Below are 25422 nucleotides of genomic sequence, written 5' to 3'. Positions count from 1 at the left end.
AGCAGATGACTCGATCCAGTCTTTCTCTAACTCGACCCTGAATCCATGTGAAACTGTTACCAACAGAGCCCAAGTCCACCAACTAACAATCATCCATGCAAGCTTTAAAATCACGACATTTGGGTGTTGAGGCCGCCACACCTCCTATTTTCTCATCAATGCTAAGGTAAGAGTTAATATCGCTAATGACAACCCAATGATCATAGGTAGATTGATGAAGGTTCCTTAAGGCGTACCAAAGATGAGTGTGAATATGGGGAATATGACTACCATAGAAAGTCATACAATAACCCATATCAGCTTAAGATTTCCAATTAAAGTGGATAAATTGAGAACTAGAGGCAATCAGGTTAACAGTAACAAGTAACAAGGTCATCCCAGAGAATCCAAATTCCTCTAGAGAAGCCTCTAGCTTCCTCCTTATATTGATTACGAAAAACCAGTTTCTTAATCACATCAAAAACTCAAGAGCCACTAATCTTAGGCTCAACAATGATCCAGATTGAAAGACGGTGCATTCTATTCAGCTCTTTTAAAAGCTAAGATAAAACGATTATTGCCAGCTCATTGACAATTCCACATCATAATCGATATAAATATAAACATAGAGAAAATAGAAAAAATACCCGAAAAGATCTTATGGAAGAGTTCCAAATTGGTGCTCTCCCTCTCCATAAATTTCCTTACCACCGGTAGCAATAGTACTTAAGACCTCCCCAGAAGAAGAGAGTATAAGTTGCTAACAGAGAAAACACCTTCAAACTTTTTACCTCATCTAGGAGTACTCGTTGAATGTGATCGCTTCTTGCTTTTGTCAGGTGGCTTCGAAGCATTAAATAAAATTACTAAATTATTATGGTCATGCATATGATTCAAAAGATGCAAATCAAGAGTGTTAGCATTGACCAACTCATTGGGAAAGTCATTAGTAGTAGGCTCATGCCCATTATGCCTAGTACTACCTATATTCAATAATTTAAAGACACCACTAGGACAAGCCCCTTCCTCCTTATTACCCACGTGGTTCCCAATACCATACTCTTTTTTTTGAATTAACTTGTTTAGGAGTTTGATTTCTAGGAATAATTCTTTCTCTTCCTGCTTTTGATATCCTAATTTCTAGAGTTCACAAATCCCATGATAAGCTCCAGTCAAGATCTTCTCACAATCATCCCCCTCTACATTCAACGCAGCAAATCTCGAGCCCGAATTTTCTTTTCTATTAACTTTCTTGATCACTAGTTTATTTTTCTTATTTTCCTTATTTTGAATATTTCGAGGCCGACCAGCAGCAACCATCCAGGGGCTATAACAAGACTTTTCATCATGAATCGAAGTAGGATTCCGGTTCTGAACATCATCTTCATTACTTTTATCCTCTCGAATCGTCTCTTGGTTCGGGCGTTTTGTAAAAGGACAAAATATCTGGCTGTGCCCTACACGAACACAATCAAAGCATATTTGCGGGAGATGCTCATATTCCACATTTTAGGAAATGCCATCAAGATGGAATTTTGATATCAAAGGTCTAGCAAAGTTGAGCTCCACCGCCACTCTTGCAAACTTGTCCTGATTGGCAAGTTGAGTGTTCATGTCAACTTTAACAGTAGAACCAATTATATTACCTATAGCATGAACAATGCTCTCTTGATAATATTGGACAGGCATGTCAAGGAAACGGACCCAGGCAACCACGAACTTTATATTGGCTGTAACAGCACAAAAATCTAGGGTCCATTACTGAATTGTAAGATAATGTCCCATGATTGTCCAAGGGCCTCCAAGTATAGCCTTCACAAGGTCTTCCTTAAAGAGCTAACTGAATAAGAAAGAAACCATTATCAAGGTCAATTACTTTAAAGTACCATGTAAGTTGCCAAAGATCCTTAATACGATTATTCAGCATTGTGTAACCAATAGGTCTCCCTAACAGTTTCACTACCACGGAGTTCTCCCAATGTTTCTTTATTTAATTTCTTAATCTGTTTGAAAGCAAAATGGATGACCCTAAAGTTTCTATAGTCACATTAATATCCCCCTCATCCACTGTAACATCAAAGCTTGATCTCAAATGGTTGGACTCATCCTTGTTAATAAGCTTGTCTTTATATGACTTAGAAGCAAACTAGGTCATTTCGATATCATCACCCATCACGTTCTCCTCCTCAACAACGACATTATTCATATTCTCATGAATGGCTTCCTTATTCACTAAGGAATCATCCATTGGGATGTTATAAGTATGAAATTTTACTTTAGTAGTTGACCTTTCAAGGTTATCAAGTAGGAGAGAAATTTCAGAAAGAGATATCATTATAGACTTTTCCTAGTGCGAGCCTAAAATCTTTAACCGTGTCTTTCAAAAACGCAGAGTTTTTATGATCCAGAGCCAACTCCACTGAATAGCGAAGGTCGTTTTTTTCTTTTTTAATTGTAAAGGCCATTTCTTACCACATCATTGTTTAAGAAACGATGTTAAATTTGAGTTTAAAAAAAGGGCATAAAATGAAGCTTTTAGTTAAATTAGTGTTTAATTGCACCAAAAAATAGATTAGGGGAAAATATGATCCTCACAGTAAACATGAGGGGTAAAATTTAAATTGTCTTCCAATTTTATTTATAAAAATATTCGATTTACTTTTCTCATATGAAAAGATATATATTGAGTATACTTTGAAGAAAAGTGTACATGTTCAATATACTTTTGATAGATAATAAATTTAAAATAATTTTTGTAAACTATTTTTGCTTCTTGTGATATTAATAGTGAATAAATAAATAAACTCAAAATGTACTTTTCTAATTTAAAAATTTGAAGACGTGTTGAAAATATCATATCCAAAAAATTAGACAAATTGCTATAAGGTAAAATAAATATATATTCAATATATATTGAAGAAAAAAAAAATTTATGGTATATTTTTAACGTAAATAATAGTAGAAGATATATATTTAATAAAAATAATATATATTAAATATACGTTAGATATTTCAATCATTTTCAAATAAAGTTAAATGCAAATTCAAAAAAACTGAACAATAAAAAGGTATATGGAAAAAAACTGAAATAGGAATATAAATAAGATTCGTATTTTTCAACAATTAATTTAGAGGATCAAAATACTAGTTAAGGTAAATGGAAACACATTTACAACATTTACACGGTTGAATGGGATTTCAATGTAAGATTATATCTCTAATATGTAGCTCCAAATATTCACAATGGTGATGGTGCTAAAATTATGAAGCTCTAATTTGAAAAATCTGCATTAAATAGGTAAGAATGTATTTCTGGCTTATTTAGTTAAAGAAAAAAAAAAAAAGTTAAATGACAACTTTCATGATTTAAAAGTTAAAAAAAGAAAAACTCATCTAATACTTTTGTTATAAAAATTGTATTTGTTTTTCATACTTTATTTAAAAACTCCGGCCAAACCCGTTAGGACTATTTGGACCGAGAGCACTATTTCTTCTTGTAGGATCGGGCACGAAATTTGCAAGGCCCGCCCCGATGCCATCTATAGAAATCAATCCAAGACGAGGAGCTATACACAAATAGGGCTTTAAACGATAGAGGTAAGAAGAGAAGTCCCGTATAATTCGGACCAAACAAAACCCGAATATATTGTAAGTCAAATTTCGGATCTGGATCCGCCACCAAAAACTCCGCCAATATAAAAATCAGTGTGCAAGTAGTTAGGAGAGGTTTAAATTAGGGTTTTACCTCTCCTTCTTCGCATATCAATACTAATGGCAGAAGAGAAAGCAACCGAACCCACTCAAGCCAACCAAGAGCGAGTTGACTCGACCACAGAGGACATGGATGTGGCCGAAGAATCAGCCGCCAACGGCGCCAAACGAGTGAGAGATTCTGAGGAGGAACAGAACGATGACGACGTATCGAAGAAGCAGAAGGTAGATAAGTCTGTAGAAGAGGAGAGATTGGAGAAGCTTGAGGAGGGAGAAGGAGAGGAGGACAAGGAAGAATCTGTTCCGGTTAGTTTGGGTCCGAAGAGTTTCGGGTCTTCTGTGGAGATGTTTGATTACTTTTATAATCTTCTTCATTACTGGCCCCCTAATCTCACTGTTAACAAGGTAACCTTTTTTATTTTAATCATTTACTTTATAAAGTTGCAAGTTTTGGAGATTTAATTCACTGCACTATTTCGGATAGTTTAAAGTTGAGTAGAATAGCATTTGAATTCCACGGAATTCTTCATATACTGAGTAATGCTGGTGGTTCGAATAATTGCAAAAGGGCGCTAATTGATCAGGGCCAATGAGAGTAATAAAAAAAAGTAGCATTGCTCATGTTTTATTTGTTGCTTTGGATAAACCTGGTTATCACCATATCAAGTCTAGAGCTGTGTTTTATGCTCTCCTTATGTTAATGATTTAGTTGAAGTTAGGACCGGTAATGTCAGTATAAATTTGGTAAGAAAAGCAGGATTTTTCGTTCAAATTTGTACATTTTAATCTTCATTCTTGTTACCTATTGTGCCCAAATGCTCAAAAGCTTTGCTATTGGTGGTTAAACATGATGTATCAAGTTGTGATTAGTAATTGTCATACTCATACATGAAAGCTTGGTGACTGCAATAATGTTTTCACCTGTTTATATTTGGAGCCTTTGCGTCAAATTATACATACCATCCTACTGATGTGTCTTTGGTTATCGGTAAACATTACAGTATGAGCATATGGTGCTGTTGGAATTGCTTAAGAAGGGCCACTCTGATCCTGAGAAAAAGATTGGCGGCGGCATCCAGGCTTTCCAAGTTCGTTACCATCCAATGTGGAAGAGTCGATGCTTCTTCCTTATCAGAGATGATGATACTATGGATGATTTCAGCTTCAGGAAGTGTGTGGATAAAATACTTCCCTTACCAGAGGACATGAAAATAAAATCTGATGGAAATGGCAAGGGTCATGGAGGAAAAGGTGGTGGTGGTAGTGGAAGAGGTGGCAGGGGCCGAGGCCGAGGGCGTGGCCATGGAAGAGGTGGTAAATCAAGAGGCTGAACTGATTGTTGATTTTTCACCTGGGGTAAACATTATGTAGAAGAAAAAAAAAAAAGTATCACTTGTTTTCCTTCTTGATTTACCTAGCTAAGCTACAATTTTTGTCCTAGTTTTGATCGTTAAAATGTATTGTTTCTGAATAGTGTTCGCTATTCCATCTTTGCCTGTTTGAGTTATGCATTTTCCATTATTGCTTTTTCCTTTCTCTTAATGCCTTGCTCTAGCGCTATACACAAATTTTATGGGAGTATTTCTCGACTTTCTTTCCCTCTTTCAGTATTATATTGCTATTTGCTAATGGGTTAGAAAATGGATAGGTTATCATTGCCGGTTAAAATCATAGCTGTATATAATCTCTCTGAAGTTTGAACTTGAATTGTGCATAAAAGAACAAAGCATTTCAGCAGATAAATTGCTAAGGAGTTCAAAATTGGATAGTTTCTGTTTAAATACATAACAAAACAAAGCATTTCAGATACGCTTCTCCAGATAAATTACCTTATCCAGAAGGGCTCCATAAAAGACCAAAAGCAAGTTCCAACACCAAAGTCCAAAATAGTTAATTTCTGAAGTTGGATTTTCCAGAACTTCAGCTAGAGCAAGAGTTTAACAGTTTTTTCTTTCTAATTCTATAACGAACAAGAAGATAGCATTTATTCCTTTCTAATTATGTTGCATTGATAAAACTGCCAATTGCCCTTGAAGCCGATTAAAGTGGTAATTAGTACTGCAACCTTCTCCATCCTCTTGAAAGGTAATAATATAAGTAATGATTTAATAATTTGTCACCCATTTACAATAAAAGAAGGCGTAAATGTTGCTTATTAGTAGCAATTAATCATACCACGAGTTTAACTGTAACTCCCTCACTAATTCATTTCGCAATCAAATAAGAAGAAAGTAATTCTGATAATCTTCTTATTCTTAATATTACTTTTTTTTGGTTTTGTGTGAGGTGGTGGGATTATGGAAGTGTAATTATTAAACAAGGGTCAGGGAAAGGTGGCTGAGATAATGATTCTTCTTCTAATATTCAAGGGAGATAATAATGATTATGACTACTGAAGGATGGCTGGTGATTCCTGATGAACTTGAGAGAGTATAAGCAGTCCTTAGCCAAGTTTTTAGTGCCTTGACAAAGTGGAGAAGATAAAATACCATCCCATGCACGCTTGGATCTTTTTATACTACTACTACTACTACTATATTTCATTACTTACAGCTTCCATTGAATGCTCTGAAATGGTGGCTATAGCCTGCAACAACTACTTGCATTACATGTGGCTTCCATGCATGCAGGATTATACGACACCTCTAACATATATCCACTGCCCAGAAGAAATAAATCTAATGATGATTGTCCCCTTCCCTTTTTCTTTTTCTATCTTTTATCGAGATCCATTTTATCTTCAATGTTTTACCCTAAAATAGTTTTCTTTTTGATTTCACAAGTTGTTTTTACCTGGTTTTACTACTATATAAATTAGAGACGAACGTATTTTACTTACAGAAGTAAAATAAAGAGAAATAATTATGTCTATTGATTATTATGTGCTGTGCAATATACTAATTACTTTTGTCATAACAGTATATCTCGACTTGCAAAACTTAAAATTTAGTCCGCTAATTCTTTATTAATGATGAAAATAATCCTCAATGTTAAATCTCTCTTTCAATAATGGTAAAACAGTAGAAAAAAATTCCCATACTATAGGGTCGAAATAATTGGAAATAAAAGAAAATATTATTTTTTTGAAACCAAAAAAATAAATAATTGAATCATATATATTGTCACATTAAACAGATGTTCACTTCTCTCATCAAAATAATTTACTAACATTTTGTATCTCCACAGTAGAAAGAGAGTAATCTAACTTGTATTGTAACTCTCACCAATAAATGTAAATTATTATTATTCATGAATATTCATGCATGGCCAGTTAGATCATGCGACGGCGCACAATCTCCCACTACTTATTACTCTCTCTTGAGTTAGATTCATTTAAGATTCAGATACACTGCCATTTCACTCACTCTCTCTGTGTGTGTATATATATATTTATACATATCTCTCTCTCTCTCCGTTTCATCTTCTTCCTCAAATCCATTAATGGTTATTCTCTGATTATTATCCACTCCAGAAAAAAGAAAAAGTATTTTCTCTTTTCTTATCATTATCCTCTTTTCAGTAACTAGTTTGTGCGAGTGTTTAAAAAATGGCTAGTCATTCAGTCCTTGAGGTTTGTTCTGGATATCAAATCGTGGCCAAAGAAGAAGACCCTTCTGCCTTTTCAAGCCAGTTGCCTACTTTTGATTTCTGGTAATATGACATTCTTTTGTTTTCTGTATTTTCCTTGTTCTTTGATACGTAATTGATTCGTTCTTTCTTTTTTCTGGTTCTACAGCGGAAGTGCCTATAACTCTATGTTGAATTGGCAAAATGAATTATCTATACAAGAGAGTTATCTTGATATGTGTCCTTTGATGGAAAGCTACTGTCCTTCTGATTCTTTGTATGATGCTTCGTTAGATATTGAACATAGTCCCACTATTGTGCAAGGTATAGTATTGTACAGTCATCATTTTTTTTCGTTAATTATAACAATCAATCTGATAGTTATTAATTGCTGATCATTGCAGATGATATCAATGGACTTTGTGTGTGGAGTGAGTTAGGCTATTTAATTGAGCCCCAGAAGCAGATGCTACTTTTGCGTGAAAGTACTACAAAAGAATCATCAAGTACTAGAGAGTTGAAGGAAGAAAGGAAGGCAACAAAATGCAGAGAAGAAAAGTTGAATAATAGTATATCCAAAGCTTTGACAAGGGAGATAATATCAAAGTATTTCTACATGCCAATAACTCTAGCAGCCAGAGAACTCAACGTGGGGTTAACACTTTTGAAAAAAAGATGCAGAGAATTGGGCATTAGGAGGTGGCCTCACAGGAAGCTGATGAGCCTCCAAACCCTCATAAAAAATGTTCAGGTAAATATGCTTCTGATCCAATTTAATGGTCGAGTGGCTGCCTATTTATCTTCATTTAGATTAGATGCTATATATGCATATGTATGTAGTAAAGACTGTATATATGTTTGTTGTAGGAGATGAAGAAAGTAGAGGGGGATGAAAGTGACAAAAGGCTGAAAGAAGCTATTGAAATATTGGAGAGCGAAAGGAAGTTGCTAGAAGAGATGCCTGACATGCAACTTGAGCACAAAACTAAATGTCTTAGACAAGCCTGTTTTAAGGCGAATTACAAGAAGAGAAAGCTGATGGGCATGATGGGTAATTCTTGTTCTTCTAGTGGCAGCAGCAGCCATGCAAGTTTAGAGGCCAGCGTTGCTCATGAGATGATGATGATGACTGAAGATGACGAGGAAATTAAATCCCTACTGAATGAGCCCTTTTGTCATGCTAACAATTTGATGTTCTAAATTCCTATTGTTCCAGCCTTGGCTATCTCATCTATTTTAATTAGGAGTGCTTTTTGTTTCTCTTTGGCTTTATATATATTTGAATTATCGTTGACAGATGTTCATCCATGTTTGTTTTAGTCTGAATCTGTAGTAAGAGAATCAAGTTCAAGACAGGTTATAACATTTTCATAGTTTATATATTAATTGTCACCTTCCTCTTCTTTCCAACTCTAAATACTTCGCCATATGAATTCTTAACCTGCGTATAGGTTTGGCTCATCTATAATCAAGTCAATCTTATATAATGAACTGCGTATAGGTTTGCTGTAGGTTAAAATATTTATTTTTACAATGGTTTCACCGCGGTAGATACTTTTGTTATTTGACATGGGCAGGGCATAAAATAAAACCATACTGTATTGCTCACAAATTACTGTCAAAACACAAATGATTCAAAATTTGATTTCTCTCGTAAGATCATGTACCAAAAAGTCCCAATTACTCCAAATCCATGCTCAACTAATCCGCAACTCTCTTATTCAAGAACCCAGAGTTTCTTTCCCTTTCTTGTCACGCGTAGCACTCTCTCCAATCCAAGATATTACCTATTCCCGCCAAATTTTCTCTCAAACATCAAATCCATCCGTTTTCCAATACAACACCATGATAAGAGCTTACTCCATGAGCAGTTCACCTATTGAAGGGTTTTATTTATACCAAGAAATGAGACAAAAAGGTCTACGTGCAGATCCATTATCTTTGTCCTTTGTTATCAAGTGTTTTGTTAAAGTTAGCTCTTTAATGGGCGGTGTGCAGGTTCATGCTAGGCTTTTAAGAGATGGGTTTCAATCAGATAGTTTGTTACTTACTAATTTGATGGATTTATATTCGTTTTGTGAGAAGGGAACTGAAGCGTGTAGGGTGTTTGATGAAATACCTCAAAGAGACACTGTTGCTTGGAATGTATTGATTTCATGTTTTATAAGAAATCAAAGGACCAGGGATGTTTTAGGTTTGTTTGACGATATGGTTAGTGGTGAGTTTGGATGTGAACCAGATGACGTTACCTGCTTGCTTCTGGTTCAGGCATGCTCGAATCTGGGTGCACTTGAATTTGGTGAAAAGGTTCATCTTTACATTCAAGGACATAGATATGGTGATAAAACGAATCTTTGTAATTCTCTTATAACAATGTATTCGCGGTGTGGATGTTTGGACAAGGCTTATGGAGTGTTTAAGAACATGCCTAATAAAAATGTGGTCACATGGAGTGCGATGATTTCTGGTTTTGCAATGAATGGGTATGGGAGACAAGCTATTGAAACATTTGGAAAGATGCAAAGAATAGGTGTTCTGCCTGATGACCAAACTTTTACCGGAGTTCTTTCCGCTTGTAGTCATTGTGGATTGGTTGATGAGGGAATGCTGTTTTTTGATAAAATGACCCAGGAGTTCGGTATAGCTCCAAATAATCATCATTATGGGTGTATGGTTGATCTTTTAGGTCGTGCTGGTAAGCTTGATCAGGCATATCAGCTAATAATGTCAATGGAAGTCAGACCAGATTCAGCCTTATGGAGGACATTACTAGGGGCTTGTAGGATTCATCACCATGTTACACTTGGAGAACGCGTGATTGGGCATTTGATTGAACTTAAGGCTCAAGAGGCTGGGGATTATGTTTTATTGTTGAATATTTATTCCTCGATTGGGAATTGGGAGAAGGTAACAGAAATAAGAAAGCTTATGAAGGAGAAAGGAATCGAAACGACACCTGGCTGCAGTTCAATCGAATTGAAAGGTGAGGTTCATGAGTTTGTTGTGGATGATGTTTCTCATCCACGAAAAGATGAAATTTATGAAATGCTGGATGAGATTAATAAGCAGCTTAAAATTGCTGGTTATGTTGCTGAAATAACATCTGAACTGCACAATTTGAGCTCAGAGGAAAAGAGTCATACACTATCTTATCACAGTGAGAAGTTAGCTATTGCTTTTGGAGTCCTTGCAACACCACCTGGCACAACCATCAGAATAGCCAAGAATCTCCGCACCTGTGTTGATTGCCATAACTTTGCTAAGTTTCTTTCAGGGGTTTATAATCGAGAAGTAATTGTCAGAGATCGTACTCGCTTTCATCATTTCCGCGAAGGACACTGCTCGTGCAATGACTATTGGTAATGATACTTGTACACTTTCATTGATGGCAACATTTGAGGTTGGATAACACCACCCGAAGTGTCAAGAAGTGGTTGGAAATTCTTGTTTGGAAATGTATTCATGCAAGTGAAAGGGCCAGCTTGAGCGTAAAATCAATCTTTCTAGAAAGGACATGCCAATGGTTTTAATTTGGGCATTCCTTTTTGCAGATTCAGGTTCAAGTTCTACTGAGATTGAATGGGAAGGTTTTAAATGGGGAAGGCTAGGGAATCTAAGCCCTAAGTTATCTCACAAGGTCAAATTTGAGAGAAGCAGCAGCAGAAGCTTCAGTGTAAGGCCTTATCTGCAGTGTAAGTAGGGGCAGGGATTGATTTTTTAAACCTGTGTGGAGTGATCCTGAACCAGATGCAAATAATCAGGGGGCTGTCAGATCTATGGTTGCATCAGTTTTCCTCAAGGGAATTGTGTCAATTGCATAATCAACAAAATCATGTTCATCGTTTTATCAGATAGTTCACAGAAAAAGGATAGGTAGCCAACAACAGTTCCTGAAGTTAGTGCCTGCTTTTCGGTTACCAATATGCTAATGACCTCATATTCACGCATTTTTTGTTACTAACAAATAAATTTACAAGCTAGATCCATCTTATTTTTGTAAGAGTAAAGTTCAGTGCAAGCAACAGCTCTCCGGTTTATATATTGTTTCTGTTGAAATTATTTTCCTGAACTGCCAAACTGAGGAGCTGCAGCCACTGGGTCGCCCACAGGACCTTTGTTTGACAATGAAGTTTTCCACTTTGCAGGTATCAACCTGGTGGGTGTTGATTCTCAACTGAATGTGTTTCATCTAAAACTACTATCCTTTAACTCTTCAGGACAACTCAGATGTCTATAGCATCCGTACCTCTGATTGATATTTAATAGTCACACTTAACATAAACTTTCAGAATTTTCCTGAAAGAGTGAGAGTTACTTTTCAATCTTAATATTGTTCCCAAATTGAACATCTTGAGAGATAGAAAATGCAGAGGTCTTCACATTATTGCTACTGCTTCCAAATTGATCTGAGGTATCCTTCTATGGATGCATTGACATTAGATTTTGCATTAATGCCAAACAATGAATCCACAAAAGGATTATATTAGCTGCCAATCCAAGAACTAGTGTACAAGGAGAGAAATTTTATGACATTCCCAAAATATCTGTAATATGATGCACCGGCAATGTTATTCAAGAAGACAAATATTACAAGCTCTTCAGGATAATTGATTGCACTTTCGAATCTACAACACTAACATAATTGCTCCAGCCTCCAAATGGCTCCTCATAAAAAGTGCTTTATGAAAATTTAAAAAAGAAAAAAAAAAAAAAAGAGAAAGGAAAATTCTACAAAACTGAAGTGCTGACGCAATGATGATTATAACGAAGTATCAATTTTGACAAAGCTTCTTTGGACCTGCATTTCACTCTAATTAGGGCACTCAGTTCCAAATTCTCTCTATGCAGCCACTGGTTGCTTTTGAGCAAATGCAATACCCTTCTCGATGCTAGCCTTCAGCTCTGGCTTCAAATCTTCGAGTGCCTTCTGTTCATACTCGGTCAATCCTTGGAGGTCAGATGAAATGAGAGCTTCAACCCCCTTCTTTCCGATTTTTACCCTTGATGCAAAGAAAGGAAGCTCGGTCAGATCGGACTGAACAAATGAGCACTCGTAGACATCACTATCTCCATCAAGTGCACGAAGAGAAGACTCAACAAATCTAGCTGCTGCATATGCCATCGACAGGGTAGCAGACCCAGCACCTGCTTTTGCTTCCACAACTTCTGTCCCAGCATTCTGGATCCTCACAGTTAGTTCCTGCGTTTCCTCATCAGTGAAACTGGCTGAGGGTTTTGTCTTGGACAGAAGGGGGAGTATGGTAATTCCAGCATGCCCTCCCACAACTGGAACATCCACGTCAATGAGCTTGAGGTTCTTCTTCTGAGCAACAAATGTGTTTGCCCTCACAACATCAAGTGTAGTAACACCAAAGAGCTTTTTTGGATCATAGACACCTTTCAGCTTCAAAACTTCAGCAGCAATTGGCACTGTAGAGTTGACTGGATTGCTGATAATGTGAATGAAAGCATCAGGGCAATTATCAGCAACAGCCTCAACCAAGGTCTTTACAATGTTGGCGTTGATGTTGAAGAGGTCATCACGAGTCATCCCGGGCTTTCTTGGAACTCCAGCAGGTATAACCACAATGTCTACACCTTTCAAACAGTTGGCCAACTCAGCAGCCCCAGTAAAATCCAGAACTTGAGAGGGCGTGTTGCAATGGCTGAGGTCAGCAGCAACTCCCTTGACATTTGCTATATCATAAAGGTGCAAGGCTGAAACCAACGGGGACATCTTAACTAAAAGTGCTAGGGGTTGGCCTATTCCTCCGGCAGCTCCAAGAATTGCCACTTTGTAAGATGCCTGGAGGTTCAGTTGATACTGTGACCTTTGGCTTGATTTGTGGGCTTTTGTAGCAAAAGATCCTCGGAGGGCCATAGTACTTTCCTTGCCAAAGAAGGATGATTCTGACTCGAAGTTCACAGAGGTTGATGCCTTGAGATTGCTGAAGCTCACAATTGAGTTCTGGGAGTTGAATCTCACAGCAAGGGACTTTGACTGTGGAAGTTGGCTCGCTTTAGGGCCAAAGGAGACAGCTGATCCAATTGAAAAGGTTGCCGCTGATGTTGCTGCCATCTTCTGAATCTGTAAAACCAAGAATAATAATACGTTACAGAAGATACATGACACCAGCTATTCGACCTCCAATAAATTATCCTATGGTAAAGGACCTTGCAGACAACAAACAGAATGATCAAGAAGAGGCAATATCTAAAATTTAACATAAATATAGTATTCTTGGCACACATATGATCTAGATTAAGAAAGATACACAAGGTTCTTAATTCCAATCCTAAAATCTTCTTTAAGAGAACAAAGGAGATAAAAAAATTGCGATTGTAGACATTGTAACCAGTGACACACTGGTAGAACTGCTTTATCAAGATAATTATTGGACCACATCTGACAGAGAACACTGAATACAGAGATTAGCGAACAAATTGCACCATAAAAGTCAAATATGAGATTTCTGATGATGAAATAAAATGGCGAAGGCACAGAAGAATTACCAAGAAAGATTACGATTAAAAGTTTCAAGTTCCGAGTCTACAAATAATAATATTACAGGATCAAATGCTATAAATTAGCTAAGAAATATACATCCAAATAGCAGCATGGCCAATTAATACCAAGAAATTAAACTGTCATGCCAAACTAAAGCACAAAGAAGAAAGATCACATATAGCAACATGGCCGACAATTCAATCAAATAATGGTCGAAAAGCTTGACATCTAATAACTAAATAAGAACACAATACTATTATCTGATAATTTCAAACAAAAGGACCGGCACAAACTACATCTGCAAATTCAATAGCACATATAGTTCCCATTCATTTGCTCATTTGATGGAAATTCTTACATAATAAATTTACCGATTAAAGGTACTAAAAACAGGCATCTTTCTTTTATGTTTGACCCTTCATTCAGATTCAGGTAACAGCACAAGCAAATATAGATAACATATTCCATCAAATACATAACAAAACATCAAGTTTAAAGAAAGGAAACCCACATCAGATCTAAACCCAAAGCACAAGATTAACGTACAAATCTAATTTCAAGAATTGCACCATAAAGCTCAAGAAAAACCAAGAGGTTTGAGATCCCAAAGTATACAAGAAAGAAAAAATATAAATGTTGCATAAAAAAGAAAAAGAAACGAGTAAATAAAACAGCTATAGATAGAAAACGAACCCTGAAAAGGAAGAAAAGAAAGAGATGCAGCAGAGATTTGTCGTTCAGATGAGTGTGTATGAAAATGAAAAGTATATGTGGGTTGGTGAATTTAAGAGAGGAAATTTGTAAGATGGGTTTGATAACTCCGCCAATGGGCCTTGAAAGAATCTGCTTTTTCAACAACTCTGTTGCTGGGTTTATACTAAACAGCTATCCATCGACACCTCTCCTCTGTTCTCTTCTCTTTTTATATATATTTCCTTTTTTCTCTTTCTGTGTACCCAATACATTGGCGCACTTGGGAGTCTGAGAAAGAATCACTCTTCAATATGTAAAAGAATCTCCACCGTCGGTTTATCTCTTACGTGGGTTTTAGTGGCTTTGATTTCTACCCTTTTTGTCCCCACTCTTTCCTTTTCCTTTTCATTCGTTTTATGTTTTTCCCATTTATAGTTGAAATTTCTTTAACAATAAAAACAAGATAACACTGTTTTAATATTTAATTAAATATTTATATTTATAAATTAGAAATTGCTCGAGAGAAATTCTATAGTGAGTGAAGTATTTATCGGTAAAATTTTCATGTTCAAATTGATTTTGTTCATGTTTTTGTCCTTTGAGTAAAATATGAATTAGCAAAGTTGGCCCTTGCTTAATGCGTACAGCAATCAAACACACACCAGGTAGATTGCCTCTTTCGCAGAGCCAAGAGTTGGAGCCGGTCTTTGGTTTCTAATTAAGAACGATTGCATAAGCACTTGCCTAACCACTCTTTCTTTCTTTTCTTTATTTTCTTTTATTTATTTTTTTTATTTCAAGCACTTTTTATTTTAATTTAAATTAACTACCTACGTCTTAATCAGAGGCAGTAATCTTCAGTGTCATCATGTGACAACTTTTCTGACCAATTACAACAGGCCATTCATTCTTTAGTTGATTTTCTTTTTCTTTCCAAGACACTCTTCAAACACCCAACAAAAAGAATTCACAGATTGAATGGGGTCACGGGTCACCAATGCAAAAATCATGCCCATTCATCGTCTTGTTCATCCTGTAATGGAGGTGCATTTTCTTGTTCTGAACATCAAAAAGATCTCTTGCTGTGTACTTGATTGCTCTGCAGCCGCTATCCTGTATGCTGGCAAAAGGAAAATGCCTAGAGTGCAGAAACTTTAGAGATTACCAAAGTCGAAATGCTCATGTCTGGACTCTTTGGCAAAGATTCAATTCATGTCTTAATGTGCGAAAATCATAATCAGAATAGAAAAATTGAGGCTGGAAAAAGCCTTGTAACCATGAACTCTTTGTACTTGAACAAAATATGCAAATCAATTATGTAAATTATAAATCTCCCAGCGCACAAAGGTAGGGGAAAATTAACAGAGGCATAAATCTAGCATAGTTTCTCAAGTTAATTAGTTACATGTTTCTTCATACACTGAGCTTGTTCATTTCCTTTCTAAGAGCATTAGCCCTCACCAAGCTTCCAATTGTATTAAAAGCTAACTTCAAATCATCCAAAGGATTACCAGGCACAACTCTCTTGTACAAATAGCTATCAAAAGTCATCTTCTGCACATACTCGTCCGCGCACATCTCCACGAATGCTTCTCTTGCAGGATTCGACCTGTAGAAAACTTTTTGCAATACATCCAACACTTTATACGTTGGCCAATAAGTCTTGTCCCATTTCTCTAGATACTTCCTCAAATCAATCTCATCCACCATTCTCTTCCCATACTCCGACCCTTCAATGATTGCCTCCGCGCACATTCTTCCACTTTTCGCTGCGAAATAGATGCCTTCACCTGAGCATTTCGTCACATATCCAGCTGCATCGCCGACTAATGCAACTCTGTCCAATAACCTGCGAGGCCTAGGGTGTTCCGGTATAGGATGTGCTTCCACTCGAATAATCTTACCACCGAGAATCTTGTCCTTAGCTCTGTTTCTTGTAGCTAATTGGAATTTCTTGATGTCCCCTTTATGAGTTACTGTCCCAGTTCCAACAGCAACGTGGTCACATTTAGGGAACACCCAACCGTAAAAATCTGGGGACACATCATCACCAACATACATTTCTGCTAAATTCTCATAGTACACCATTTTATCATCTGGGATTTTGATTCTCTCCTGCAAGAAATAGAGAACCAAATTCCAGAAACAACCACAAAATTAAGCGCCAATAAGGAAATGGCATGAATATAGTTACAGTATAAGTGATTGACATGTAATCTGAGTGCTTGTGTTGGAAGGACAATGGAACGATTGACATATATCCTAATTATTATAATAAGTGGTCTATTTGTATCCATCATCGAGTAATTGAGTGTAATAAGCTCAGAGTAGGCAAGAGCTTTGGGATAAGTTGTACCTGAAAGGCAATGGCATAGTCATAATCACCAGCGCCAATAGACTTGGCAACACGAGAATTAGCACCATCAGCTCCAATTACAGCATCAACCTCAAGAGTCTTCTTTTGCCCAGTTCCGCCAACCTTTCCATCGTACTCGTTATAATGTAGAACATAAGGTGCATTATTACCACTGCCTTTAGGAATGTCCAATTTCAAGAACAAACCATGAATAACCTTAGCACCATTACTCTGAGCTCTCTCTCTTAAATAAGAATCAAGAACCTCTCTTCTCACCATACCAATGTACTCGTGAGGCTTTAGAGTCTGACCAATATCAACAGCTATATTTGATGGAGATATCATTTTCATTTTAGTTACTTTCCTGTCAATAATATCTAATGGTAAATCGAACTCACCCACCATGCAAAGTGGGATAGCTCCACCACATGGCTTGCAGTTGTCAAGCTTACGCTCGATCAGGAAAGTTTCAATGCCACCTTTAGCGAGTGTTTCAGCAGCAGCACCACCAGCAGGGCCACCACCGATGACAGCTACACGGAGGTTGCGGTTTTGGAGCTTGGGGCTGGTTTTGCTGGCGGAAACTTGGAGGCTCCGGCGGTGCTGGCGGTTAAGAGGGGTGGTAGTTTTAGATGAATCAACGGTGGTGGAGTGGCGGAGTCCGGTGAAGGACTTAAAAACGATGGAGGAAGACATTGGAAGAGTTGGATGGCGAGAGAGTGCGAGTGTGTTGGGGTTTTTGTTAAAAACTTTGGCGGATATTTCATGGTGGATATGGTTTGGGATATGTGGGGGTTGTGCACCGTCGGATTGAAGGAATTGAGGGTGAGGATTGGATATGGATAATGAGGATAGATTGTGGGGATTATTCAATTCAATTTTTGTTTTTGTTTTGTACTTTTGTAATTTTAGTTCAAGTGAGTGGCTTGCGTTGCGCCACGTTGACGTTGTGTTCTTCTTTCGCGGGAGTCTTGCTTTTTTGCTTTTTCATTTTTATTTTTTGCGTCACATTAGTCAGATATTATGCATCTGTAATTTCTGTGTACACATGCATCAGTTGAAATACTGTTTATTACTTATTAAATTAAGAAAAACTATAAAGATTTTTTAAGACCCAAATGTACATCAGTTGAAATATAATCCCAAATTCAGGCCCAGCCCAATAAAATCACTCTCTTGTCAAAGGATGTATTAAGTACAAAAATAAATACATATTAGATCACAAGGATTCGTTAGCAACATTCAGTTTATTGACAAGATGTTCTCATACAGTAGAAGCAATCAGCCCTTTAGATTTTGTGGACTCATGCAAGAAAACTAAAGGGTAGGTGAACTCTAATCGCCCAAGAAAAAAGATAATGGTATGAAAATTGCAATACCGTTGTAACAATATACTAATGTAGTTGCAGTAGGTTTGAATGATCTAACAGTTGGTTCATCCAACAATCCTGACCTCTCTCTCTCTGTCTCTCATACAATTTGTCTGCTTCCAAACGTGTTTAAAATGCCAATGAACTTGGAACTTCCTGAAGGAAAAAAAACAAAAAACATAAAGAGTTTCTCTGGACAAACATGAAGCTCCTTGTTTTGCTGCTGCTATTTGTTTTGACCTTTGTAGGACTTGCAATTGATGGGTGCCAGTGCAAGATTGTGCAGTTTATTTTTGGGGATTCACTTTCAGATGTTGGTAACAACAGGTACTTGTCTAGGAGTCTTGCTCAAGCTAGTCTGCCCTGGTACGGTATAGATTTTGGCAATGGACTGCCTAATGGCAGGTTTACTAATGGACGTACAGTTGCTGATATTATAGGTATATATCGTCAGTTTTGCTAGCATTCATCAATGTTCTGATTAAGGAAAGATCTTAACATCATTTTCTACTTAACTAACCTTTCTTGTTTTTGCATGCATGCAGGTGACAATACTGGTCTGCCAAGGCCGCCCGCTTTTCTCGACCCATCTTTAACAGAAGACGTAATCTTGGAGAATGGAGTAAATTATGCTTCTGGAGGCGGAGGGATTCTGAATGAAACTGGTGGCTATTTTGTGAGTATTTTAATCACATCCCTTTTAATTCCAAAACCATCACTGCTAGTAATAAGATTTATTTTGTAAAAATTAATTCCTGCAGATTCAGAGGTTTTCTCTCAACAAGCAAATTGAGCTATTTCAAGGAACCCAACAGCTCATTATTAACAGAATTGGCCAAGAAGAAGCAAAGAAGTTCTTCCAAAAGGCTAGATATGTTGTTGCTCTAGGGAGTAATGACTTCATTAACAATTACTTAATGCCGGTTTACAGCGATTCATGGAAGTACAATGATCAAACTTTCATTGACTATCTAATGGAAACACTTGACAGGCAACTCAGGGTAAGTTAGATTAATTTATTATGATCCAATAAAAACCTAAATCAATAGTTTTATCAAGTCAGGCAGCTGAGTTTTTTGTTTTTGGTACAGACATTGCACAGCTTAGGGGCAAGGGAGCTGATGGTATTTGGGCTAGGACCAATGGGCTGCATTCCACTCCAAAGGATCCTAAGTACATCTGGGGGCTGTCAAGAAAGAACCAACAAACTAGCAATTAGCTTTAATCAAGCTTCCAGCAAGTTATTAGATAATTTAACCACCAAGCTTGCTAATGCAAGCTTCAAATTTGGAGATGCTTATGATGTTGTTAATGATGTGATTAGCAACCCAACTCAATACGGCAAGAAAATTTTTCCTTCTGTCTTGAACTACTCATGACTGATTAATTCTTGCCGTTTTTTTTTTTTTCCAATAAATTTTGATATTTTTTTGTTCTGTAATTTGGTGCAGGATTCAATAACTCCGACTCGCCGTGTTGCTCGTTTGGAAGAATACGACCAGCTCTGACATGTATTCCTGCATCAACATTGTGCAAGGACAGGAGCAAGTACGTGTTTTGGGATGAATACCATCCATCAGATAGCGCAAACGCGTTGATTGCCAATGAGCTCATTAAGAAATTTGGATTTTTACGTGTTAATGATACAAATGCTCCTTCCTCTGCACCAGCTGATGCCCCATCCTCAGATTGATCACAAAATTTACGAGCGAATTTTAATCATTGTTGCCACGCACTTGATTGCAGCTAATAACTTATTGCTATATTTTGTTGAACAAGTATTTGCATTCTTACAATCGTACAGTTGTACGTTGTACAATATTCAAGACTGAAGAGGCACATGACCTTTCAAGCATGGAAAGATTACATCTTTTTGTCTCCAATGTTTGATCCGATTTCCATTACAAGAAAAATGCTAAAGAAATCTCTAGTTGGTATGTGCAAAATTTTGAGCCATCACATTTGTCTGGCAAGTGTAGGGCAATAACGGCCATCAAATATCATAAACAAAATTCACAGTTCAATTTTACAATCGCAGTGCATTCTTAATTCGGACGTGAGATCAAAACTGAAAATGCTTACGGGCCAGTTCTAGGTAGCTATGAGCTAGCCATGTAAAGAAGATCATCCTGGTCTAATGTTATTATCTAGTAAACTAAATGTTTCAATATGGTTTGACGTAGAACAATAGGGCAATAGTGAATTCCCCTTGCACTTTTACACGGGTGAGATCCTTACTGATAGGGAGATCAAATCCCACCATATAATTATTATAATCACATACAACAAATTTTCTTTTTGTTGCTGGTCCATGTCTTTCCATTTGGTACTACTTTTGCATCCATACATTTAGCCTACATAGAGTTAGTTTAATCAAGTTAAAGGACCACTAAAATGCTATGTTTTAACACAAGATACGCTTAAGTTTATATATAAGATAAAAGTTTTTCCAATCTTATTCATTATTCCTAGTTGTCCATTTGTACAAGAAATGACCAAATAAGGGAACATCTAAAAAAGAGAGCCCTCCCTAGTTCAATGGAAAAGATAGTGGTAAGGACTAAGGAAATGAATATGCCTATTGCCTACCGACTCAACAATCCACCTTCTCCACTTGAAAATTACACAATGCACATGTACAAAATTAGATGTGCTTCCAGATATTTGCAGTGTGGTTTACCTAACATGTTCTTTTTCTTTTCTTTCTGTAAAGAATTAGTGAACTTTCTCTAAACTTTGGGTTGTGTATCACCAAACTTTGTAAAGCAGTTCCAGTTTTCTATTCTTCTTTCTTTCCCCCTTTTGCGTCCCGAAAAAAGGGTAAAGGTATTCTACAAAGAGAACTTATCGTAACTTAAGGGTTAGGGGTTCAAGTATATTCATGGTTGTGATCCAATCTCTTTTGCATTTGCATTGCGCTAAAGGCCACTCAAACATGCTGCTTTTTCCGTCTTTTTCCTTTTATGTTTTCTTTTTTATGAAGGAGTTGAAAACTTGCCTCCAATTTCATCATGAATGGTCGTAGACGCCCTAGAATTCACCTAACAAGTTTAAAGATCATCAACTCTCAATTACTATCCAAGAATTCCCTTTTACCTTTATTAAAATCCCTACTGGTGATTTTAATTCTTAATTATATTTAAATTATGTATCTAAATCTATATTTATAGTACACTCTTTTGTATTTATTAATACTTAATAAATTAAAAATTTTATTGATTAATAAATTCCCATAGAACCCACTTTGTTCCTTATTGAATTATTAATAATGAGAAATATTTAAAAGAAATGCATTAAAATAAATTAAAAGTTCTTAGTGATGTATCACTAAAACCAATTCATGTGTTGCAAATATAAAAAGAAATTTTTTAGGCATTTGCTGCAAGAAATAGAGTGTGATGTTTCTCTTTTTAGGATCACTTGTTGGATTAGCTTTGCATTTCTTATAATAATTTCTTTTTAGTAATTTAGTGATTACAAGTTCAAATATATAGTTTGCTTTGTAACGTTAATTTCATACTATTTTATAATTTTCATTCTTTATAAATTTAATAAATTATTATTTCTAATGTCATTATTAAAAATTAAGAAAAAAAAATCAGCAAGCATTATTTATATTATGGTACAACTATTTATTTTATATTTCTACTTAAAATAGACAACTTGATAAAAGGATCGAATAAATAATCAAATGCTTTGAATTAGATTTGTATACAATCATATTCAAATTGTAGATATGTTAATTTATTTTATAAAAATAAATTAAAAATTAAATAAATATTTTATTTTAAGTATTATATTAATTACAATTCTAAAAGTATTTATTTTTATTTTAAAGTTAGTAATTATTTATTTTTTATAATATGCGCAGTAACAAATTGAATTATATTAATATTTGCATACATAACATGTGGGTTACAAATAACTAATTATAAGGAGTCAACTGTATATTTATAAAAGCCGAGTCTCAAAATTTTTGACTTAAGGCAGACTACTATGATTATTAAAAGTTAAGGATCAATGTATTATTGTCAACGATAAAGGGTTAGATAGTGTATTACTGAAGGACAATTTGACTATGGCGAATAGCTTTTGAGGATCCAAATCTATCACAGAATTGCTCTAGACTAATTTTGCAAGAACTTGAAAAAGATCTTCAGAAACATATATATATATATATATATATATATATATATATACATGAATCCATTTATGAGTTTCTCCATTTAAGATATCTACATTAATCCAAAGTTAAAACAAAACCAACCCAACTATGGAATTCCACCCATCCTTTGCTTATAGCTTGAAAACTTGATAGCAAATCTTTCACTGGAGTGATCAAAAGAAAAGCTCTTGCAAGCAGAAAATTTCACAAAAGCGAGAGTGAGCACTGATTGGCCTTGAATTCTCACAAAGAAATGCTCAAGTTCTTGGCACCAGATTAATTAATAAATTCTCATTACTTATATATAGATTAATATATAAGGTTCTTAATTACATATAGCTAATTATCAAGAACTAGCTTATATATAATATAACAGGAACCGTAACCACCCTAGTAGCTCACTCGCTCAAGATTTTACATACATATATATATCTTCCCATCTTTAGTAAAAGTTGATGATACAAATAAATAAAGAACGTCCTAAGTATCTTGTAAGATACTTGCCTATGATTGCATGCCCATACTACACTAACGAGAAGTCTGAAGTGCATAAATCTTATATATAATTCTAGAGTAAATATATATATATATATATATATATATATATATATAACTTAGCAATCAGCACATCTCAGCTGCGGTGGCCATGGAGTATGGCGGTGATTCGCACCGGATCCAGGGTAATCATTTAGCTCTGCAGCTATCCTTTCTTCAAGATTCTCATGTTCCTCCAAATTTTTATCCTTAGCTACCTGCACGACACAAATAATAGAAACTGTATTCATTTCCTTGGTCATCAAAATAATATAATAACCTCGGCTATTAGATTGGCCAGTTAATAAGTGGATACCATGTGAGTAGTCTCTGAAACTGTAAGAACTTGAGGTCCATGAGTTAGTCTTCCAATTCCTGCAACAAATATCAAAAAAGAAATTCAAGAATTAGAATAAGGAGAAGAAGAGATAAGAAGGGAAGAAGAAGAAGAAGAAGGTTGGGTCTTTAGAATCATCAAAAACATACTTGTAATCGGGATAGCATTCAAGCAAATAAGGTTAGAAATCCCCAAGAAAAGTACTAGTAAGCGTAGGAAAGTGCCTGCCATTTTCAAAGAAACAAGTTTTCCTTAGAGACTATGCTTCTTAGTATGCTGCTGCTGATAAAAGCAAGAGTACTCAATTTATACATTTACACACCACTGGAGATTCTCCTGGACACATGTAATGATGGAGAAATTTAACAGTAGTTATCATGCTTCCCAAAAGTCAAAAAGCGATAGGAACATAAACATCTTTGTTTAGGAAGACTTTACCGCAATTTAAGTCGAAAGGAAAAAAGTTAAGGTGTATTAAGAGATGGTTTAAAAGACTCGTTAAAGTGGGGAGACATCTTTGAAAATTATATATATAATTAAGCAAAGATTGGGATGATGGGTGAAGGGTGAAGGGAGATGGAGCACACACTATACAAGTGGAAGATGACAGATGAATGATGGTGTTGGAACATATATATTTGAGGGCATTGCACTAATTATTTAGGTCAAGGCCTAGTGGGGATTATCATTAGATGTCAAGAAAAGATGTTCAATGAATTCAAATGGAAGGCTCACATCCATGAAAAGTGAGAACTCATAAAAAGAAAAAAGTTGAGGCACTTATGTTCTCAAGACTATATTGCAATAAAATTGTCATTGTGAGATGTGGGAGCAGAGCATATCTTGGCTACTAATTGTGGCAGCAATTCTTCACTATAAAAGTGTGTCATATTAAGATACCAACAATGGCACTTGTTTGTCTTGTCCTTTTCTTTTTAATTGGTTTAGAGCTCTATAATTGATGCAAAATCTCCTTCTACTATACTTGATCACCAAATAATTGAAGAAGGTTCTCTCCAAAACTTAGATCGATCTAGAGAATGATTCAACTTAAAGTCAATCCTTTAAATCATTTATTTATTTATTTAGTATTTTGGATGAAAAATATTCAATTAAAGCAAGGCATTGTTTTCTTTTTGTAATATATTAAGGTAAATAAAACATTTTATTTTGAGAAACTCCCATCTTATGTAAGAATTAAAAAAAAATTAAATTTTAATATTTAATTATGAAAATATATATCATTCATTCATTTATGTTTCCACATATACTATGCATCAAATTTATAAATGAGTAAGATATATTTATTAATGTAAAATAATTAAATATACTATTCACATATATATTATGGTATATGTATATATATGCTTAGAGTAAAAAAAGAATTATTTATCTAATTGTATGTTTAAAATATTTATAACCAATAAAAAAAGGCTAATTAAGAATGGATTTTCTTGTTTGAGTGGTCAACTGTGCGATAAATGAATAGAGGTTAGGTTTTCCTGTAAATTCCTGACCACAGATTTGAGGGCTTGATGATTTACATTGACTATGGTACATGTTCATACTTCACACTAGTAAAAAGCAATTAAAGTTCAACTAATTAAGAATCTCTCTGCCTTTTCTTTTTGTTTGATTACAGTTTTAATTTTCCGTGCTTCAAAAAACTAGCAGACAGCTTTAAAATGCAAAGGGGCAAACCTGTAACCCAATGAGGCAGAAGCTTTTGAGTGCAACATTGCTAATTGGCGGATGGAGAGAAAGTTAAAGACAAATGAAACCAACCCATTTTGTCTAATATCACCACTTCAATAAGCAATTACTTCCACATACACTTTCCAATCTTCATAATGCATGTCTCCTTTACAAGTATAATTAGTCAACTCTATGAAAATGTTTTCTTTTTCTTTTTTAACTTAATAATTTGTGTTACTATGCCCTCCTATATAAAAAAGAAAACGACGGAAAGATGCAACTTTTTCACAAAAAGAACTCTCATTTCTTACAACGATCAACCAAATTTTTTCTACTTTTTTTTTTCTTTTTGAGAAATTCTTATCTTATTTTTAGGTGTAATATAAATTTATTAGAAATGACAGACTGCCCAACAATATTAGAAATCTAGTCCAAATCACTTGCAAATCATGCTGCCTCTACCATGGTTACTGGATCTCAGATATCACATGCTCATTAATGGACTCT

The 25422-nt window shown here is 35.5% G+C and overlaps 7 protein-coding genes across 8 annotated transcripts; 4 read left to right on the top strand and 3 right to left on the bottom strand.

Annotated features, from left to right (window-relative positions):
* Nucleotides 1–3607: 3607 nt before the first annotated feature.
* Nucleotides 3608–5197, top strand: LOC8263426 (protein EMBRYO DEFECTIVE 514). The gene is made up of 2 exons (XM_002514707.4): nucleotides 3608–4095; nucleotides 4692–5197. The coding sequence occupies exons 1-2, from the start codon at nucleotides 3751–3753 to the stop codon at nucleotides 5019–5021; spliced, it is 675 nt and encodes a 224-aa protein (XP_002514753.1). The 5' UTR covers nucleotides 3608–3750; the 3' UTR covers nucleotides 5022–5197.
* Nucleotides 5198–7237: 2040 nt separating this feature from the next.
* LOC8263425 (protein RKD1) lies at nucleotides 7238–8560 on the top strand. Its single transcript, XM_002514706.2, has 4 exons — nucleotides 7238–7341; nucleotides 7427–7581; nucleotides 7662–8008; nucleotides 8125–8560. Exons 1-4 carry the CDS (start codon nucleotides 7238–7240, stop codon nucleotides 8455–8457), a joined length of 939 nt encoding a protein of 312 aa, XP_002514752.1. The 3' UTR covers nucleotides 8458–8560.
* Nucleotides 8561–8746: 186 nt separating this feature from the next.
* Nucleotides 8747–11647, top strand: LOC8263424 (pentatricopeptide repeat-containing protein At3g47530). 2 transcript variants are annotated; one of them, XM_015716469.3, is made up of 2 exons: nucleotides 8747–10616; nucleotides 10809–11647. In XM_015716469.3, coding segments are annotated over exons 1-2 (1731 nt in total). In that variant the 5' UTR covers nucleotides 8747–8886; the 3' UTR covers nucleotides 10810–11647. The 2 variants fall into 2 exon arrangements, with proteins under 2 accessions (XP_015571955.1, XP_015571954.1); XM_015716468.3 differs by having other exon boundaries at nucleotides 8747–11647.
* Nucleotides 11648–11798: 151 nt separating this feature from the next.
* On the bottom strand, nucleotides 11799–14743 carry LOC8263423 (malate dehydrogenase, chloroplastic). The gene is made up of 2 exons (XM_025156594.2): nucleotides 14459–14743; nucleotides 11799–13345 (listed from the first exon to the last, which is right to left on the bottom strand). The coding sequence occupies exon 2, from the start codon at nucleotides 13334–13336 to the stop codon at nucleotides 12098–12100; it is 1239 nt and encodes a 412-aa protein (XP_025012362.1). The 5' UTR covers nucleotides 13337–13345; nucleotides 14459–14743; the 3' UTR covers nucleotides 11799–12097.
* A 1007-nt stretch (nucleotides 14744–15750) lies between these two features.
* LOC8263422 (geranylgeranyl diphosphate reductase, chloroplastic) lies at nucleotides 15751–17568 on the bottom strand. Its single transcript, XM_002514703.4, has 2 exons — nucleotides 16815–17568; nucleotides 15751–16573 (listed from the first exon to the last, which is right to left on the bottom strand). Exons 1-2 carry the CDS (start codon nucleotides 17508–17510, stop codon nucleotides 15872–15874), a joined length of 1398 nt encoding a protein of 465 aa, XP_002514749.2. The 5' UTR covers nucleotides 17511–17568; the 3' UTR covers nucleotides 15751–15871.
* Nucleotides 17569–18325: 757 nt separating this feature from the next.
* Nucleotides 18326–20067, top strand: LOC8263421 (GDSL esterase/lipase At1g74460). Its single transcript, XM_002514702.4, has 5 exons — nucleotides 18326–18624; nucleotides 18730–18860; nucleotides 18946–19185; nucleotides 19276–19525; nucleotides 19636–20067. The coding sequence occupies exons 1-5, from the start codon at nucleotides 18387–18389 to the stop codon at nucleotides 19875–19877; spliced, it is 1101 nt and encodes a 366-aa protein (XP_002514748.1). The 5' UTR covers nucleotides 18326–18386; the 3' UTR covers nucleotides 19878–20067.
* Nucleotides 20068–22625: 2558 nt separating this feature from the next.
* Nucleotides 22626–23675, bottom strand: LOC8263420. The gene is made up of 3 exons (XM_002514701.4): nucleotides 23370–23675; nucleotides 23200–23258; nucleotides 22626–23101 (listed from the first exon to the last, which is right to left on the bottom strand). Exons 1-3 carry the CDS (start codon nucleotides 23449–23451, stop codon nucleotides 22964–22966), a joined length of 279 nt encoding a protein of 92 aa, XP_002514747.1. The 5' UTR covers nucleotides 23452–23675; the 3' UTR covers nucleotides 22626–22963.
* Between the last annotated feature and the right edge of the window lie 1747 nt (nucleotides 23676–25422).

This window comes from Ricinus communis, chromosome 4, assembly GCF_019578655.1.
Source record: "Ricinus communis isolate WT05 ecotype wild-type chromosome 4, ASM1957865v1, whole genome shotgun sequence".
NCBI classification, from domain to species: Eukaryota; Viridiplantae; Streptophyta; class Magnoliopsida; order Malpighiales; family Euphorbiaceae; genus Ricinus; species Ricinus communis.
Note: the sequence above shows the minus strand (reverse complement) of the source record. Positions and strands in the feature narration are given on the sequence as shown.

Excerpts from the sequence above, each read along its gene's own strand:
- LOC8263425 (XM_002514706.2), top strand. The coding sequence starts at position 7,238 with ATGGCTAGTCATTCAGTCCTTGAGGTTTGTTCTGGATATCAAATCGTG. Across the intron at positions 7,582-7,661 it reads TAGTCCCACTATTGTGCAAG|ATGATATCAATGGACTTTGT; the intron begins GTATAGTATTGT and ends TGATCATTGCAG. Across the intron at positions 8,009-8,124 it reads CCCTCATAAAAAATGTTCAG|GAGATGAAGAAAGTAGAGGG; the intron begins GTAAATATGCTT and ends TGTTTGTTGTAG.
- LOC8263422 (XM_002514703.4), bottom strand. The coding sequence starts at position 17,510 with ATGTCTTCCTCCATCGTTTTTAAGTCCTTCACCGGACTCCGCCACTCC. Across the intron at positions 16,574-16,814 it reads ACTATGCCATTGCCTTTCAG|GAGAGAATCAAAATCCCAGA; the intron begins GTACAACTTATC and ends TATTTCTTGCAG.
- LOC8263424 (XM_015716468.3), top strand. The coding sequence starts at position 8,887 with ATGATTCAAAATTTGATTTCTCTCGTAAGATCATGTACCAAAAAGTCC.
- LOC8263421 (XM_002514702.4), top strand. The coding sequence starts at position 18,387 with ATGAAGCTCCTTGTTTTGCTGCTGCTATTTGTTTTGACCTTTGTAGGA. Across the intron at positions 18,625-18,729 it reads TACAGTTGCTGATATTATAG|GTGACAATACTGGTCTGCCA; the intron begins GTATATATCGTC and ends GCATGCATGCAG. Across the intron at positions 19,186-19,275 it reads CACTTGACAGGCAACTCAGG|ACATTGCACAGCTTAGGGGC; the intron begins GTAAGTTAGATT and ends TTTTTGGTACAG.
- LOC8263426 (XM_002514707.4), top strand. The coding sequence starts at position 3,751 with ATGGCAGAAGAGAAAGCAACCGAACCCACTCAAGCCAACCAAGAGCGA. Across the intron at positions 4,096-4,691 it reads CTAATCTCACTGTTAACAAG|TATGAGCATATGGTGCTGTT; the intron begins GTAACCTTTTTT and ends TAAACATTACAG.
- LOC8263420 (XM_002514701.4), bottom strand. The coding sequence starts at position 23,451 with ATGGCAGGCACTTTCCTACGCTTACTAGTACTTTTCTTGGGGATTTCT. Across the intron at positions 23,259-23,369 it reads GAATGCTATCCCGATTACAA|GAATTGGAAGACTAACTCAT; the intron begins GTATGTTTTTGA and ends TATTTGTTGCAG. Across the intron at positions 23,102-23,199 it reads TTTCAGAGACTACTCACATG|GTAGCTAAGGATAAAAATTT; the intron begins GTATCCACTTAT and ends TGTGTCGTGCAG.
- LOC8263423 (XM_025156594.2), bottom strand. The coding sequence starts at position 13,336 with ATGGCAGCAACATCAGCGGCAACCTTTTCAATTGGATCAGCTGTCTCC.